Source organism: Temnothorax nylanderi, unplaced genomic scaffold (genome assembly GCF_030848795.1).
Source record: "Temnothorax nylanderi isolate EJ_2023f unplaced genomic scaffold, tnyl_v1.0 TNYL_tig0004_pilon, whole genome shotgun sequence".
NCBI lineage: Eukaryota > Metazoa > Arthropoda > Insecta > Hymenoptera > Formicidae > Temnothorax > Temnothorax nylanderi.
This window is the reverse complement of record NW_027249066.1, coordinates 306,912-325,514: the sequence shown is the minus strand read 5'-3', so window position 1 is coordinate 325,514 and position 18,603 is coordinate 306,912. Positions and strand designations below refer to the sequence as shown.

The following is an 18,603-nucleotide window of genomic DNA, read 5'->3' as shown; positions in this document are numbered from 1 at the left end:
GCGATTCGATTAATACGGTTGTCAAATTCCGTAATGTGATTTAGTTGTCAAATATATCTACTTGCTTTTGGCACTGTAACCACATAAAGCAATATAATATTACACGTTATAATATCAAGTGTATCAAAACATGTATTATTATCGTAATTGTATTCATAATTAAACATAGTTACAACTGTATCGTCGGACTATAGCGCGGAATTGCAGAGAAATTTGCTGCGTGTATACCGTGTGCTGCACGCATGTAGAAGACCGTAAAATTTAGATTCTAGAATATGTTATCAATTGGAAATATTGAAATATGAAGCTTAAGATTAATACATATTAGCTTCTTTTGATTATAAATCATATCATTGGCTAAGGCTAAGGTAAAGCAAACGCGGGATAATTCTTTTTCAAACACGTCACGTTTGTTTTATACCTGATAAAAGAGAATGTTTTTCCCGCGATTGCGACAAACGGTTTCGATCAGCCATTTACGAAATTCGTGCAAACCGCAATTCTTGTCACTTTTAAATGCGACAGCCTGCCGTGAGATTGCGTCGCATTTGATATTTTACCACGGATTTTATGGACGACCGATTCGCGTTTATATTTTGAATTTTTGGACAATTCAAAAGCCAAATACTGGGCATTGGCAATCAATGTGTGTGTACCAATCTTTCGGCTTTTATCACGGCACCCGTGACAGAACAAATAAAAGGATTGAAATGTTATTCCATTTGGAACGTTACGGAATATGTTTCCGCTTGTTATAGCGGAGAATAGATTGCTTACAATGTATATATAAAGTACAAGTATTCTTATATTTTCACTCTAATTACTTTTAACCGTTAATTACCAGACGTATTTTCGGACGCGGGACGATTTATTATTCGAGTCTCCTTACGTTTTCCTTGCATTCTTAATAAATTGAAACACTTATAACTAAACGAATATACATATATATTAAGGCATAGCAAAGCAGGCCAAAAGCAGAGGTAATAAAATTTCAACGATATTAGCGGAGGCCAATAATTTCAAGACACGAAAATAAAAACGGAAATGTAATTTAGAGACAGATAAGAAACGAACAAATGAAACGTTGTAATAACAAGACATTTATCGATTAGGTCGAAGTAGAAATATTGCTCTCAGTTATTAGCGGAGATTTCACACGTACAATTCATGTACCTCTTTTAAAACCTTTTCTTTTACGTCTTCTTAGAAATCTCTCCTGTCTTCATTAAATTTTAAACTGAGAATACAGTTTGTTTTCTTTATTCAAAAGATGAAACTATTACCTTAACTAACTGTTATTATAGAATATAACGAATGTGTTGTTTTATTTGAAGGATGCTGATTTTTAATGACGTAAATTTTGCAAACACTCAGTATTCAGTCTCTCGTAAGCCGCAATTCGCATGAAATATAATACTAGTTAGAATACGTGGGTTGGAAAAACGATGGCGGACTTTAATCTGCCCACGTTCTGCTCGTGATGCAATATCGGAGCTACGGGCGACGGATTTTTCGTAAACATTTTAAATATTTTTGAAAAAAATTCTAGACCTCTGCGGTCTCCTCCTGAAATTTGATATACTTCCCACCGCAAATGGAAATATGAATGAAGGAAGGAGAAAGAGGATCACAGAGCGCGTTAAATTAATGACGTTTACCTTGCCTTTTGTTGCAGGAGAGAACCCAGCTGCCATGCAACACGGCGGTACTACGGCCCCGAGGGCGACCTTTATTTTGACCGTTGTGATATCACTATCATCGCTCTTAAGGTGACCGTGATGACCCCGGTGCATTTTGGACCTACGATCCGAATGGTGCTAACTTTCTTTTTCCCCATGGAGACCTCGCGCGCCCGGAAGATCCTCTCGAAATGGACGGAAACTTTGGGCATTAGGCCCTCCTCCGCTCCTTTCGAGCGTGCACGCCACACGCGATATTGCCGCGAATTACATAGAACGGATATAGATATTCTCGCGCGAGGCGCAAATACGACGGTGTGTGTACGCGGCAACGCGACGGAGATATCATCCCGAATCCGTTTCGATCGTGGACTTTAACTTTTGGACGAGTAGCTTCACTGTGAAGCGCAAACGCGTCTCGCAGTTTCGTCGCACGACGCGCGAGACGGCGTATATCAGTTTCCACGGAGCATTTTCGAGCATCTCTCGAGAAACTTGACTAATCGCTTCCAGCGGCGATCAATGCGGGATTTTAGGTAGAGAAGGACGAATAGCGCTCGCTGTGCGCTCAGAAGCGCACGCTGTGAATTTCAGGAAGAGGGATAGAAACTTATACGTCTCTCCCTCGCGTGTTTGAGCTCTTGGGTACTAACGCGTTGACGCTGCATTGTTGATGCGTACGTTATTTACACGTCCGCAATGTTCAAACGCGGATACGTTAATTAAGAGAATTCCGTTCGTGTGACATGTAATGCCCGACTCTATGACATACGTTCGTGCTGATTGTGCTGAAAAAATATAGCCAAGCGATGATTCGATCGATTGCAATCGAAGACGTCCTCGTTTTATTGTTTTATCTTTATATCGTAAAGAATTTTAAGGATATATAGGTAAATATATTTTGTTTATTATTGATTTAAATGCGAATTAAATTCAGGGATGTATTAAAATGCGTTCCCGCATTTTAATATATCGTTTTTCGGAGGGTGTAACAACGAAAAACTGTCTATCGATCGAAAGAAACGAATCTTGCGAGGGTAAATGCGCTATAAAATTCGAAGATTTTTGAAATGTATATATATATACTTTTATATATGTATTTGTTGAATTTATATTCTGTCTGTAAATTGTTATGTATTTTTAGAATGAGATTGATTATAAGATTTTTCAAACGACACCGTCCAAAGAATTCGGTACTGCTGACTACTGTGACTATAAGTTCGAATTATCTTTTCTGTTGACCGATTTCAGCAATTATACAATATTATATCTCTCTGTGTTGTTCGCAGAGTAATAAAAATATTTTCATTCGTTTAGCACCAAAATTTTTGATAGCTTCGAACTAACTCCACGTATATCTACATATCATCATCTACATTTTTACTTTACGTTATAAAATGCAAATCTTTAAACAAATCAAAACTTATTTACTTACAAAATTAACAGATAATTGGAATTTATGTTGTAATTTTGCAAAAAAAATTACGCTGTTAATGAAAAATTGCTGAAGCAAAACATCGATTTTATCCACACAGTGTTATATTGTTGTTCGATTTTATCTAGATAAAATATGGAAGCAATATTTTCGAGGCTCGCAATGGTTCAAAGAAATCGACGCCTTTGTCGAGCATAAAACGATTGCGATGCATCGACGTTGTTCAGTGGTAGTTTTCATGCTCGTGGCGCGAAAAATACGCGATGAACGTGGCCGATGAGGATCTATTCATCGTTCGTCATTCGCTCAAAACGCCTGACGTTGACGAACATCAAATAAAATCCGTTAGTTATCAAAAGATTACATAATCATCGCGGGTGTAATAAATGTTATTTGTGAAAATTTGACACGGCTATTTTTCTCTTCCAGCTAGTTGTTGAGCATATTTTTATCTACCCTACGAATTGCTATGATTGGAACGATTCGGAAAGTTCTATGCTTTTACATTTGTATATTGTGACACTTTTTATTTCACAATGTTCTTTAGAAAATGTAGAGAGAAATGTATACATTTCTATATATTTCTTTTTTATATAAAACTATTAAAATATTATATGGATTACTAGATTTCGAAACAAATTTTTTGTTTATTTGATTTTATATTACAATAACTTATATTTTTTCAAACGCAGATAATAATTTATCAGTCAACTTAACAACAAAAAGCGTGACAAAATTATTTTTATATACATATTACGGAAGATCTATGCAATTTTATAAGAATAGATAACTAACTTAACTTCTAAGTTAAGCTTTCAATCCACGTCATATCCTTTGTTTTAAAGGTATTAAATTGATTTGTATGAAATAGTACTAAAATTTAATGAAAACACAACTGGGGAGGCAACAAACGAACAGATGTAAGCTAAATTCAGAAACTTTAAGTGAAATCTCAAATAACATTTGCATTTTCGTAAACACATGCAAATAACATTTGCATTTTCGAAATTTTATAGCTCGCACGATATAGCGGTGGTAAGTATACGATTGCATGAGGGATGTAATGCAGATCGCTCGGGCGGAATTGTAATGCGCGGGATCGGAACGTGTGTGGCACCGTTAAAAGCGCGACAAGTCGGACAAGGATCGATCGGGCAACAAATTACCGATCGCGCCGATGGAAAATGAACCGTTAAGCAGCCCCTGCCTGACAATGACGTACGGTTAGTTTGGCGTAAATCAGTAGTTTCTACTCGCGGCAATGCTCTCGTTCGCCGGCTGTAATGTGATAATTTAACAGAGGCATTATTGCACGAGCAGGTGCAAAATATTTCAACGAGGCGCGTGCGGCCGCGCGCGCGCGCGCGCGCGATCCGTTACGCAAAAGCCACATCCGCGCGTAACCAGCGCCCGCGATAAATTTAATTATTATTTCGAGCGAGAGGTAGTAGCCAGAATCCAAAGCGAGTATCGGGATGCATTGAATCGTAACGACGGTCCGAACGTTTCGCGGGGGCAAACTTTCCATTCAGTTGTGTCTTCCTCCCCCGACCCGCGGTCGTCTCTCTCTCCCTCGTCCCGTAGCTCTTCAATTTATCGTCGGCTTCTTTCGTCGCCGTTCCGCTATCTCTTAATGGAAGTTTCGAGACTGAGTCGTCTGTTCTATTCGCCCTGTTTCTACGCGGCGTTCAGACGGTCTTAAATCCGCGAGAGCCCAATTATGCGAATTAACGTCAAAGCGCGCAAACTACGACTGACAGTTTTATAACTACGTCGGTGACGCAAACGTAGATTTTACACGCGAACTATTCGCTGTCGCTCGCCGACAGGCACAACGCGACCGAATGTCATCAGTTTCGATTGTTTGCTTGTTCCACGTTTGCTAGCGCACGGAATTCATTTTCGAAGAATATAAGAGAAAGCTTTTAACTGCAATATCGTCGCAGCAAACATCGTTTATTTCTTAGAAAATATTTAGGGTCTATTAAGAATAGTTTTTTTATTCAATTTCTCGTTTAACTATTTTAGTAACTATTTTAGTAATTTTTAAGTATTAAGTATAACTGTGGTATTAAGTTCAAGACTGATTACCTTGTATTAAAATTTCCACCCAAACGAGCCCCGAAGATATTGCATGATATTGAAGTAATAATACAATGAGATAATGGACTATGGACATTACATTTCTATCCATTGGTGAAACATCGGTAAGATTTCCGTTGTTAACAGTTATTGTTTAAATAAATCACATATTAATACAAAATATATATATATGTGTAACGATTAAAAACATTTATTCCAAAGATATATCGCTTATTTACCGAATATTACGTAGGTTTAATTTGTGAATATAACTCGTAGGTTTTGATATCAAAGCGAATTTTTATACGCTTATCTGCACATACCCCGCCTTTTAATAATCTTCGCTCAGAACAATTCTGCGTTTGGCCTCGCTAATCTTCGAGAGATTATCTCTAATTAAAAGTGGCCCTCCGGAATATAAGCACAGTTTCGTTTTTAATATTTTCTCTTTGGTTTTTTTTCCTCGCCCAGCCAGTATGGCTAGCCATTGTTCACTGTTCCGCGACGATTACCTTCCGCGCGAAAGTCTTCTGGATAATATCGTACGTGGGCGTTGTGTGTATACACGTCTGTGCGCAGGGGCGCGAGATTGCGAGCGAAATAATCTACGTGTGTTCGATAATGTAATTCGAAATTAGAAGTTAAGCCGCGGGCAGAGCTGTATAATTTCTGAACGGTACGAAGGACGTGCGAAAGTGTGGTGTATGTACCGCCGCGTCATGCCGCGTGAATTCGCACGCGCGCATGAACGTGTTCTCCAATATATTCTATCATCATTAATCATATTTCATCCCCATGCATCCATACTAATATATCCACGATAATGGTTAAAGCAAGTCTGTAAGCACATCTGTACGTTATTGGTACTACTATATCATTATTAATGCGATTAAAGCGAACGAACTCATGATGCCCAGTCCATCAGCAAATGCAGAGAGAGAAAGAAAGAGAGAGTGACAGAGAGTGTGAGAGAGAAATAGAAAACTCATTCAATGTCGGTATTCACTGTTCATTATTTATAAAGACTCGAACGCAGGATACAATAAAATGTATAGTACTTAATCACCGAGTATTTACTCATTCCTCCTTCTCGTCACGGCGATACCGTTTTTCACAAAATAATTAAAGGGGGTGTTGTATGTTCTGCGTCCCGGCATTTAAATAGCTAATTGGCTCCGAGTTCTTTCCGTCGTGCGCATTAATTCCGTTATGAAAAATTTGATGAACTTCTATTAATTTAAATTATATGTCCGAGGACTCGCGCGCTAGAGAAGGGAGAAAAAAAACCGTCACCGGGAGAGCATTACTTAGTATCCATTACGAAGAGATACCCATTAATTCAACTCTATTGCATTCTTTATAGCCACTTTATTTCGTCGAAAAGAGAAACTGCTCGCGACGCAGGCCGAGAGATGACCTTTTTAATGATTGTCCTTGGCATGATTACGGAAATTGATACCATGCCCGGAATGCGATCGCTCGTAATCTATATCGATATTCGTTCTATCATTTATGATATATTCCTTCCGTATTCCCCCCCAAAGAGTGAAACGATTATTCCCTTCGACGTGTTGGTTGAGAAGACTTATTCGAGGGTTTCATGGCGGTCTGGGGAAGCGACACAATGATAAACTCACTGGACGAGTCGAGCTACGATAAAAGCCGCCGGAAGAGGCTTCGCTGGAGCACCGAGTGCCGGGCGAAAAATTGAAAAAAACGAAGCCCGCGCGAGAGCTGGCAGAAAAAAGAACACACTCTCCCATTGCCATACTCCGGGCAGACTGGGTGCGTTAAGCGCCGCGGTTTTTAATAGCTCCCTTTTCAGCAATACACCGTCCTGGAAAAATACTAAATCAGAATGTTGGCACTGACGTTTGCTGTGTGAATGAGAGAAAGAGAGAAAGGGGGGGGGGGAGAGGAGGGGAGGTTGAGAGGGGGGAGAGAAAGAGAGAGAGAGAGAGACAAGTACGGACAGATGTAAAGTATATTCTTGTGACGTAAACGATGTGGTGTAACATCGCGCATGAGTGTGTTTCGAATAGTTATTTTGTTGCCCATAATGTCTTTTCGCGCAACCGTCCCGACGTATCCTTTCTCTCTCTCTTCCTCTCCTTTATACAGAATATTGTAGGATATTAGGGATCCGTTCCGTTTCACGCATATGCGCGCATTTATCTATAGCATACGTGACGTTTACTATAGAAAATGCGCGCATATGCGTGAAACGGAACGGACCCAAGCAATACACCCGGCGCGGTATTGAAATAGGCTAATAAATCATCGTTAAGAAACAATCGACTTTAAATTCATGCGAAAACATGATCAGCTAAAAATCCATTAAAATTCTTTCGAACGATGTCGTTGCAAAAATAAGAAAAGACAGCGCAATTATATGTAAAACAATCACAACTTAGAGACACGTAATACCGTTAAACACGTTTCCCCTTTGTGCAACGTTTGTGCGCACTATCCTTGATTAAGGGAAATATCACCGTACGTTGTGATGCCAGGTATTTCTAAAACAACGCCGGTGAAACAAACCGCTTTATTTCGGGGCTAGCTCTCGACCGTGGGCTGTTGCGTACTTCCCCGTGCCTCCATTGTGTCGTACACCGCTCGCATGAGCAGCGTTTCTCTTTTTGCGAGGTGGCAGAGCAGAGAAAGACATAAACCCTTTGTCATAATTTCGTATACTGCCGCGGCACGTAGCGGGATGCGCGACACGTGGAATCTTCTGGCGCATACCGTTGGTGAGCTATGCATCATCTCGACGCAGTCAAGTTGCGGATGCTCGAAAAAAAGGACACAGAGACAGTGCGCTAGTACGGTTGCCCATAAAAATCACGCCGCCCAAACATTTTGGGTTACGATTGTTCTTCCGCTAAATATACATCGCTGTACCGCGGGTAATATTAATGGATTAATAATCCCGTTTCGTGCATTAAAAAAAAAAGACGTTTTATCGAAGATGTCCGCGAGATGTTCATGCGAAGTGTCATATCAGAGATGCGTCTACAGGGACTTCAGAATGATGATGAGGCGGACAATAACCAATGCAAGAACGATTCACGGCTTACGTTACGTCAGTACGCAACGTGTGCAGATACATGGTGTATGTACATACAGGGGCTTACGTACAAAGCTAAATGCGTATTGGCAGTCACCACGTTGCCTGTCGGCTTTGTGTACGTACCATTACAATGTATGTGGCTTGGCCAGGTCAACACGCCGACAGAGAACGTCCATTACTTCATCAAACCCTGGCCATCGTCGACAGATCCGTCCACCGCCAATTTGCCAACAATCGCGACACTCAGTCAGTATAAACAGTTTGGCTCTTTGACCACGGCAAGTGGGACGGCTTCCAAGCAAGGATACGCAGTTCAACACCATGCAAGTGATTTAATTTTAGATAACGTGCACGTCCTCTTTTGCTAATTATTTCATAAAGGGTAACGCGAGTACGCTGCGCATTGCGGTTGACGTAATAATGAAAAGGGCAAATTTTAAATGCGTACAATGTAAGAATTTAACGTTTGATGTGCGTGTCGCTTTTCAAATTGTAATCTTAATACCAAATTAGAAACGGTATCGCGATATAGCGATACGAAGATCTATTCGTACCTGCATTCGGGCATTGGATATTGTTGCAGCTTGTTGATTCGTATCTCTTACAGAAATGAGAATATAGAAAGACGATGCGGTCGCTGGCTCGGACGTCCGGCGAACCTTTGGCTTAATTGTAGCGTTTAATCGCGACGGGCGGGTCCCTCGATTAATTATTTAAACCCCCTTAGGCTAAGGTTGAATTAATGGATGTGGCTCCGCAATGCTACCGCGGTATCGATAATTCTGCAATTCTGTGAGACCCCTATTAGACCGTCGGGTGCCAGGAACACGTGCCGAATATAGATATAACTCGAATATAGATATTGACGGCTTGTTTTCTCGGCAAACCTTTCGGATAAACGGATAACACAGGATTAAATTAATCGACAGATTTTCTGAAAATGTTTCTTTTAAATCGTCTTCAACTGGAACGATAACATGGTTTACTTTTACGATTTTTTCTGTAATCTTTTTGAATACACCATGATTTAAAAATAGCGGATATGGTTATTTTTCGCGTCAACTTTTCCTTTGCTAATGGGATTGCATCAAGACGATACCGACCCTTCGAATAGTCGATATCGTTTGACATTTTCCAATTTCGACTCCCGTCAAAGTATAGAAGGTAATAACCAAAAATGTTCACGATTTTCAGGGCAGTTTGGAAAAGGTGACGACCGAGCGCAAAATATCACGACATTACAGAACAATGACATCCGCGCGTGTCCTAGATACTTCAATTATTTGCTCTTTGCATAGTAAAAAACAGGTCAACTTTATAATTATAAATTGCGAAGCGGGACAATATTTTTGTCAACAGTAATGGATTTATATCTGATTCGTAATTCTTAAAAAAAAATCATGCGCGCGTTACTGTTCGAACATTACGAGGAATATCCGGTGATCAAGGAACAAAGCACTATCATGATTTCCTCGCGGTGTCGGGGACGCAGCGATTCGAAGCGAGTCGAACTGAGCTGAGCGAGCCAATCGTTCTCCTTCCATTTGCAAATTAAACGGTCACGTTCTTGATTTCAATTCTACAGAAGGCGATTCCCCTGAGTTTCCAATGTAACTTGTCTTAAACTCGGGCGACCAGACGTTTAATCTTAATCGATCTACCGCCTTATCGCGCGGCCGATGTATATCAACATTTTTCCATTTCCACCGCTGACATCTCCATCTACCTTCCCACCACTTTCGCCTCTATCTCGTTCATCCCTGCCGTCCTTCCTCCTTTTATCCGCGCGTTTCTTTTCTATTCTACCATTCTCCCCCGTTATTCCGGCCGTCGATTTCCTTCCGATCCTTCTCGCCCCCGTTTTTCCGTTTTACTGCTTTCCCCACAGCCTTGGCTCCGGTACGATTTCTTACAGATTCCGCAACTATACTCCCGCTCGAAAGCGCGGGCCTCCCCTTAGCCGCCACGAAGTCTTATCTTAATGGCTTGCCTTGGCAATCGAAAGTTTAGTTATTATCGCGGCCGTTGTCGCCCCGCTTCGCGAACTGTACGCTGGATCGCGCGGAAGCATTTTAGGTGGATAGATAGAGAGACCGTGGAAATTACCGGTTTGACACGTACGCATGACTATTACGGGCGAAGACAAACTCGGTCTTTTACGGCGAGAACTTACAGTCGCACGATCGTCAGTAACTCGGATCACTTGAAATGAGAAAAACGTTAGCAAGATCATTCCAATTCTTTTTATTTTGTATGATTCGAGAAGACGGTCAGAAGTAAACTACGAACTTTCAGTCGATTGTAACTTTGAATTGATTGCGTCGTTGTAATTATCAGTTTTCGCGTTTACTTCGAGGGACACGCCTTTATCAGGGACAGCGTTTCGAGTTTCAATGATCTTTCCATCGTTCACATCGTTAATGAGACCGGACCGTACACAATTATAATCGCTTCTCTCGCGCATGTGCCACTCCTTCAGTATTTAGTCTCTCCAAACAAGCAGTAATGAAATGTTTCCAGTGTTACCGCAACGAGAATACCGTAGATCTGCTGGTACTAACGTCGACTCATTAAGAACGTCTCATTACCGGCGGTAACCGGGTCAATTACTCATAAGTTCACTCTTAACGTTCAAGACGTCCCTATGTGATTCTCATGGTATGCATTATACATTTAATCGCTATTATGTTCGACGTATTTCTGGAAAAAGTATATAAAATTGTGGCCAAAATGGAATTTTGAAGCTATTTCCTCTATTAATAAGTTCTGTTATCTTTCTTTTGATAAACGAAGATCGCGTGCGTGTTTCGCATAAAACTGTCTTCATTATGAAATGACAAAGTTTTAGGTTACTATATTTAAAAAAAGAACAATGCGGAAGTTAGAGTTATCAAAAGAGGTAAAACATGAGTAAGAAACGTGCAATAAATATTGCGCTTGTTGGTCGCCACTACGGAAAAATTGATATCGAACGAGTGGGTAATGCATATGAAATCGAGCGATAAAAGTGCCTACGTGTGTTTCGAGGATTTTCACAGACAAAGCCTTTTCAGGTTTCTTCAGCGATCCACCACCGGGTCCCTTTGACGTTTATCGAGAACCCGTAAAATTTCGTGAAGATGTTGCCAAAGGGCGCCAGATTCTCGGTGCACCTCCTAATCAATTATTCGAAAAGAGGTATGAGCGAATTTTTGAAGGCGAGGCACTCGCGGAGCCGTGGCGCGACGAGGCGAAGCAACGGGTATGTATTTATAATATGAGAAACTACGGCAAATCGATACTTGATCATTTATTGAAAATAAAACGCTGAGGAACTGAAAGTTCGTGCGTAGGGTATGTTACTGTATCAATTAAGATTTAAACTTTAATTAAATCCCTGCCAGAGGAATTTATACCCTTCCTTGGAGAATATCGTTTAATGAAGTTTAATTATAATTTTTTAAATGTGCGCTGATCTAGCCGAAACTGTCCAATTAATCAGTTGCACTTGATTAAGTAACCCGTAGAATACGTTATCAAATTTTTCTCGTTCATTTCACTTCCATCTTGTATTTGTTTAACTATATAATAATTTAATTTGCTTATCGTATTCGGTTTTCGTTTTAAGAACGCTACAAGGAAAAGAATCTTTATTATAGCTTTGATATATATCGAGTAAAATTTTACGATGCATACATTTCAGATAAAAGATGAGAAGAGGAAGATTGGCGGTCGCATGTTACCGACATCTCCATCGAAGAAGCACTCGACGCCCGGAGACTGGTATGGATGCTTCGCTAAATCTTCTTACTTCAGTCCGCAGTTGAAAGTGGAAGCGAGAAAAAAGACGCCGGTTCCACCTAATATGAAGATCAAGCCCAATCCGCTTGGTGGCCCAGGATACGCGGATATTTGCTTGAGTCCTTATCCATCGTACTCTCACGAGCCTTACGATCGCGTCGGAAGAGTAGTTGGTAAAAGTAAGTGCATCTCCGTTATATGCCACTTCCGATCTGATCTCCACTTCCTTGAACAACTATCGATAAATTCGAATGCATAATTTTTTTAGTGAGAATGCATAAATTTTTTAGCGATACGCTGGGAATGAATGCCTTTAAGATAGCTTCAAAAAAGTTAAACGTTTTTACGTCATATTGGAAACAGAGCAAGGTCTTGCTCATTCGTAACCTTGATAAAGATATTTATGTTAGAACGAGTTTATTTCGATGTTGAGTTGAATATAATGAGAACAGGAATCACGTGTATTCGCACCATTGTCGAGCAAATTTCTTTCTCTATTTTCTTATTTTATATCGCACGCATTATAAAGCACTCCGAAATCTATAATTCTTTCGCGAAATATTCTTTACGAAATATTTTGCGGATCGAGAAACTTAATCCAGCCGTATATATACCTCATTTTCGTTCTGAACATTTTTCGTCTCTTGTTCCTTTTTATTTATACAATTTCTTGGTTGTGATTGTTTTGTGATTTTCTTAAAGAATTATATAAATTAAAAGTATTTTTTAAATTAAAACAACAATTTTTGGATAATTTATATATATAAAAAACTTCAGCGAATATCACTAGTGTGTTTATTTAGTAACAACATGAAATTGTTCTGCCAATTTTTATACAGCCAATAAAATTGCCAATTAAAATTATTTGATAAAATTTTATCGTTTTTTTGAACTTTTCTTTAATTATCTTACATATATGTATACGTATATAATGTACGTACATTGTACAACGTAACATGAGAATTCCCCCAATTACAGTAAAAAAATAATAATGAGGGACTGGAACATAAACGTAGATTGGATTTTTTTCAGAACACTTCCTTCGTTTTACATGGTAGCACGTAATTAATTATAGTTTTATTGTAAAAAAGAATTACGCTGGCTTTTGAGGGAAACGCATTTTTAACTCTTACGTAAAATACCTTGGAAAAAGCGTTCGGCAGCAATTAAATAAAATCTCAATTAGTATCATAAATGTTTGAAATTCTTCTCACAGGGAATTTCTTAGGAGACCATCGCGTTAAAAGCTTCTTGTAGATTCTCTGTAGAATTGGAAATTTCTCTCAATTTAGTCTTATGTACAAAGATTCTTACGGAAGATTTTTAATAAATCTATGCAAATTATATGCGCGTGTTAATTTTCGAACAGTTTTATGCGTTTAGCAAAATATTCGCGCTTTTCTAACTGTCGCGCTTACGGTTCTTTCCTTTTTTGTTTCATTTATATTCTAAATGTAAATCATCACTTTGGGTGGAACAGAAGTGGTGTCTGAAGGCCGATTCCTGACGACTAGTGCGCCGTTGGATTATTTCCCCCCCAATCCTTACGGGGATGAGGAACCAGGGCCCACTTATGTCCGTCCGGTCGAGATTGCGAGGAAGACACTCGGTACGGCGCGATTCTACATCCCTTTCCCCAAGAAACCCGGCGGAAGTCACGATGGTTGCTTCAGCAAGTTTCCAGAGTACACGGGCGATCCTTATGTTAAAGCTAAGGGTAGAGCTGCCGCTCAGCCCAAGTTTATAAGCGGCGGGCCATTTCTACGGTCGAGATATACGAACAGTATTATCGCGCAGATAACGAAAATATCGTGCAACGCTCGCAATTATTCGGAATATCGGGAACGAGCGTATCCTACGCACTGAGAAAATCTGTTTTAATTGCACGGAAATTGAATTCTCTCAAACTTCTCTTTTTTTTTTCACTATTAGGAAGAAATCTTCTTCCGTAATTATCAGTCGTACGGAAGTTAATTAAAAATAACTAGATTTGATATTACTCTCTTTATCTTTTAGTCACGATGCTATATGTACAGTCATTGCGTTTGTACAATATCGTTTAAGTAAATTACTTATAAACAAATTAAGAATAAGAAAGAACGAATCAAATAATAATGATGCTGAATTTGTGCATATTTATTAAATTGACTTTAAACATTCAAATTGACAAACTAGATTTCATTCTAATTTTATTCCGTAGAACTTATCGGAAGGCTTTGAATATATTTCTATTTTATCGCGTCCGCAATGCATGCAATTTCGTATTAGAGGAGCCATCACCTTCTGCTATCGCGCTTTCGTCCCTACGATGTTGAGCCGATAAATTGCTTTTCAGCAATGGCCAGTGGCCAAGTACAGCTGCAACAACATTCAAGCGCGCGGGTAGCCGAGCTCTTTCAAAGCGAATCGCCCTGACGCGTTCGATCTTACGGTTCTAATGAAATTCTAACGAATGTTCTACCATCGTCGGAGTCCACCCTCGGCAATCGGCCATTAAATAATTCCAATAAGCATCACGTGTTCCGCACGACAAGACCATTAAGGTCGACAGCCGATAGAAATCGCAGAAAAGACTGGAAGAAAGAAAACAAAGGATGCACTTCGTGTTTGGTTAGGGATAAGCAAGAGCGCGTAATTAACGGGATGTTTTACTTGCCGCGACTAAAGAAAACATTTCTTTTTCTTGACAAGGCTAATATTAACATTTGGCCAAACTAGGCTAAATCAACGTGTATAATATCATATTTTGGATACATTGTCATTCTTGAATGTGAGTGCATTTTAATAAGTTGTCAGCGCGCAAAGAACGCCTTCCCACAGAGAAGGAAAAAGTCATCGCGTGCAGCAAGCTTTAGGAAGTTTATTATTTTATATAAAAGTCAGAATACATAAAGGGCGTTTCGATTATAGCTTACGATATATACTTCCGCAACGAAGACAAGACGGATGGTGAATTTTTCTGGCAAATGAACTTGGTATCTTAAGCTATAAGTGTCTTGCGCGAAGTCTCTCGCGCGCCGCCACGTCAGGCGGTGCTATGTATAGAAATGCAATAAGCGTTTCCGCCTCTGAAAAATTTCTCGTGGAGCACGTGGCAGACAAGAAATGGCAGCGGGTGGGTATGATACCATGAGATTTATTCCGCGGTTGAAGCCGACCATTTCTCCGTGCCGTGTCGTTGCGCCGGTATTAAACATTCCAGGCATTGCGATGCCTCTCCAATACTCCACTGGTCTACGTAGAAACCTAGGAGCATTGTACAAGACTCGGCTCGAAGCAGTACAACTACGTTCACGCGATATGTACATCGATATGTGTATACGTATATACATATAGTATATACACTTATTATATATATACACACATATACACTTCGTGCTCATCGGTCTGCGCAATTTTTGAGACACTTGGGACAGTCTCAAAAGAGGATTGTAAAGAAAACGTTTCTCTGTTTCACACGCAAGCTACAACTTGCAGCCTAACAAATTGAAAATTTTTCTCTCTTCGTGAGAAATTCGAAATTATTTGAACTTTTTTAAATAGTACCTATTATATGATTTTTTTATAATATTGTAAAGGACATTAATGCCCATTTTCACCAACGTTGTTTAACTTGAACCTTAGTTCAATTCATTCTTTGTCTCTTTCTAACAGTCTCCCTTAGAAACAGACAAAGAATTGAACTAAGGTCCAAGTTAAACGACGTTGGTGAAAACGGGCATAAGACAAATTAAATGTATTACCAGAAATGTCACTTTTATTGATATTCAGTATAAAATTTGCAACATTACTTAAAATAAATACAACAATATATTAAACACTAATTAATAATCTTCGAGGAAGGATAATTACATGTTGTGCAGCTTTAAATCCAAATATATTATAATAGCTCTGTTAAACATATAAATAAAGAGCAGAACTTTGTATTGCAGAAGACATGCAATTTAAATATTTGCTTATATAAATTACAATCTTTTTTATTGTTATAAAGAAAATTAGCATTTGCGTTGAATTCGTTTTAATGTTTCTTGCAATATTATTAAAAAAATTGTATAATGTTAAAAAATGAAAATAATTTTGTTTTTTTTATTAAAAATAGTTATAACTGAAAAAAATAGATATTTTGTTACAATCTTTTTTTTTAATTGTCACAAAAATTGTGCGGATCGTTACGATGAACAACCTGTATAGACACATACATATATATATTGTATGTATTAATACGTACACGTTTACGAAAAAGAAACGTTGGAAAACGAGGGGCATTAGCTGAATCAGGCAAAACGTGTGGCTTATTTGCGTGTGAATGTAGAGAATCCAATCTGAAACCGTAATAATCTAATAATGTTATGTAATAATAAAAAGGTAATAAATAATTAATCAACATCAAATCAAATATAATTAATCAAATATGTTGCATACCGTATATCTTGATGTGATACTTTTTACTTGCGGTGAATTGCATTAATTACGTCAACATTACTTTGAAAATCAGGATTACAGAAAATATTCGTTTCTGCTTTTAACCTCGATAATTACTTTCTCATGAAAATAACTGCAAGATACCCCACAAAGTATTCAACAGCTTCTTAATTAACAGACACAAAATTGCAGATTGCATTAACAAAATGCGCGTATCAGCATTTCTCAAGTTTTATTTAATTATTGTCGGAAGTGGATGGATAATTATACCGCCGTCGTTCGATTATGTATTATTAAGATCTTATCATTAAGAGGTCAACGAGATTAAAACAATGCTCTTCTTTCCGTGCACGAAGTCTGGCAGACATCTTTATCTCGGTGTCCGCTGAGGAAATACGAGAAACGTGATTTGATTTAGTGTAGAGAAAAGTCGTCGTACAATTCGTACACACAGTGATTCTTATTTCTACATGGAAACACACACATATATATATGTATATATTTGTATACATATATATATATATATATATATATAAACTTGGAAAAATTGTACGCTGTATGAGAACGAATGCATCGTAAATAACGCGGCCGTAGCCGCTCCTAAGATTTATTTTCATATGATTTCAATGCTTCGATATCCGATAATTAAAGAGCGCGGCGATCATACAAGAGATATTCATATTTTAAACCACAGCGGGGCTTTTGTTAAAGTATGGTCACTGAATTTTCATACATTAATATAAAATATACAAATTTCGCTACGCGTGGTTATTCGAAAGGTATTTCATATGGAGATTTTATCATGGCAATATGCTAATACGAATAAATTGGTCCATAAGGGACTATTTTGCAAACAATCGTAGAAGCGAGGGTATCGCCGTATCATGCCAATCGATATTTCATTCTTACAATTAGATAGCGATGCGAGACGTTCGTATTATTTTCGTTCTTTTGTCAAGTTGACAAGTTTGCGACTCTTAGCTATTCTTATATCTGATTCCCTATTTGTTGATTGGGGTGTGGGTGGACGAGACGGCACGGAGCCAAGAGGCGCGGAAGCAATAAACTGCAAAAGAGAAGAAAGAAAAGGTGCAAAAGATCGCGCAAAGAGAAAAAGCGACGACGGAGGTCGATGACGATTTTGTGAGAAGTAAAAGAAGGAGGAAAGGCGAAAGAAGGGTAAGAAGCAGGAGGAAAGAGAAAAAAGGTGGCCGATAGCCGGCCAAGAAACGGTTCGGTTTTGCCAGCTTGGTAAAGAGACAAAGAAGGAAACCACGCACGGAATGAAGGAGATAGGAGTGCATACCTGCGCACGAATGTTTGAGCGAGGTGGACGAGGATGCCGAAGAGATGGGAAGCTTTTGGAATGGAAGCAGGACCTAAGGAAGGCACAGCCGTATGCGAGTGAGCTTTCAGCGCGAAAGCTGCCGTAAAGCCGGCCGTTTCAACGAATGTTAGGAATATCTATCTCCACGAGCTAAATCCAGCATACACATTGTAAGAATAGGTTGAATGGGGATCACTGGGTGGGTCTAAAGAATATCGAATACCGCGTGCTACATATTCCTCCGACGTGCGCTGATCTTGAGAGCACAAGAGCTCTTTTTCTTTCACACACTTTTTCTCTCTCTCTCTCTCTCTCATCCGTTTATATAATATCGCCTTGCTGCACTTTCGAACTTCTGATCCATCCGCGCGGATCCGGGGTTCGGTATCGCCGAATCGGTGTCGTGTCTTTTCGAAGTCAAAAGCCTAGGTGAGAAGCGGTTTTATCGCGCGTTTGATGGGGTCCGTTGAAAGCGGATACCACCGCTTCGACCCGCGAGACCGATACCGCTCCACATGCTTTTATCGTAGAGCTTGTCATGAAGACGGTCTTGAGCACCTGCGTCTCGTTTTGCTTTCCCCACGAGAGGTTTATTACTTAGAAACTTAGATATACGTTTATTATTTCGGTCACGTCGATGATCGGAAATGTATGAGGAAAGAAAAGAATACGCAGCTGCGTACGAGATATTACGCGTTAACGATTAGATTTTGGTGCGACCGTGTGCGCCAATCGTCTGTTACTGACACGTCTATCATTCGTCCTGAATTCCTGCGCACCGACGTATCTCTCAATTTATGAAGAAAGT

At 39.3% G+C, this 18,603-nt stretch overlaps 2 protein-coding genes across 8 annotated transcripts in view; both read left to right on the top strand.

The window, feature by feature from the left end:
* The window catches only part of LOC139772930 (zwei Ig domain protein zig-8), a 126,238-nt gene extending 119,980 nt beyond the window's left edge, over positions 1-6,258 (top strand). For all 7 annotated transcript variants that reach the window (XM_071707001.1, XM_071706990.1, XM_071707017.1 and 4 more), the window contains one exon: positions 1,676-6,258. In XM_071707001.1, coding sequence (XP_071563102.1) covers positions 1,676-1,773 — 98 coding nt within the window. In that variant the 3' untranslated portion in view covers positions 1,774-6,258. The remainder of the gene's footprint in view (positions 1-1,675) is intronic.
* Positions 6,259-8,158: 1,900 nt separating this feature from the next.
* On the top strand, positions 8,159-14,209 carry LOC139772905 (cilia-and flagella-associated protein 96). The gene is made up of 4 exons (XM_071706959.1): positions 8,159-8,593; positions 11,320-11,507; positions 11,949-12,225; positions 13,527-14,209. The coding sequence occupies exons 1-4, from the start codon at positions 8,176-8,178 to the stop codon at positions 13,910-13,912; spliced, it is 1,269 nt and encodes a 422-aa protein (XP_071563060.1). The 5' UTR covers positions 8,159-8,175; the 3' UTR covers positions 13,913-14,209.
* The last annotated feature ends 4,394 nt before the right edge of the window (positions 14,210-18,603 follow it).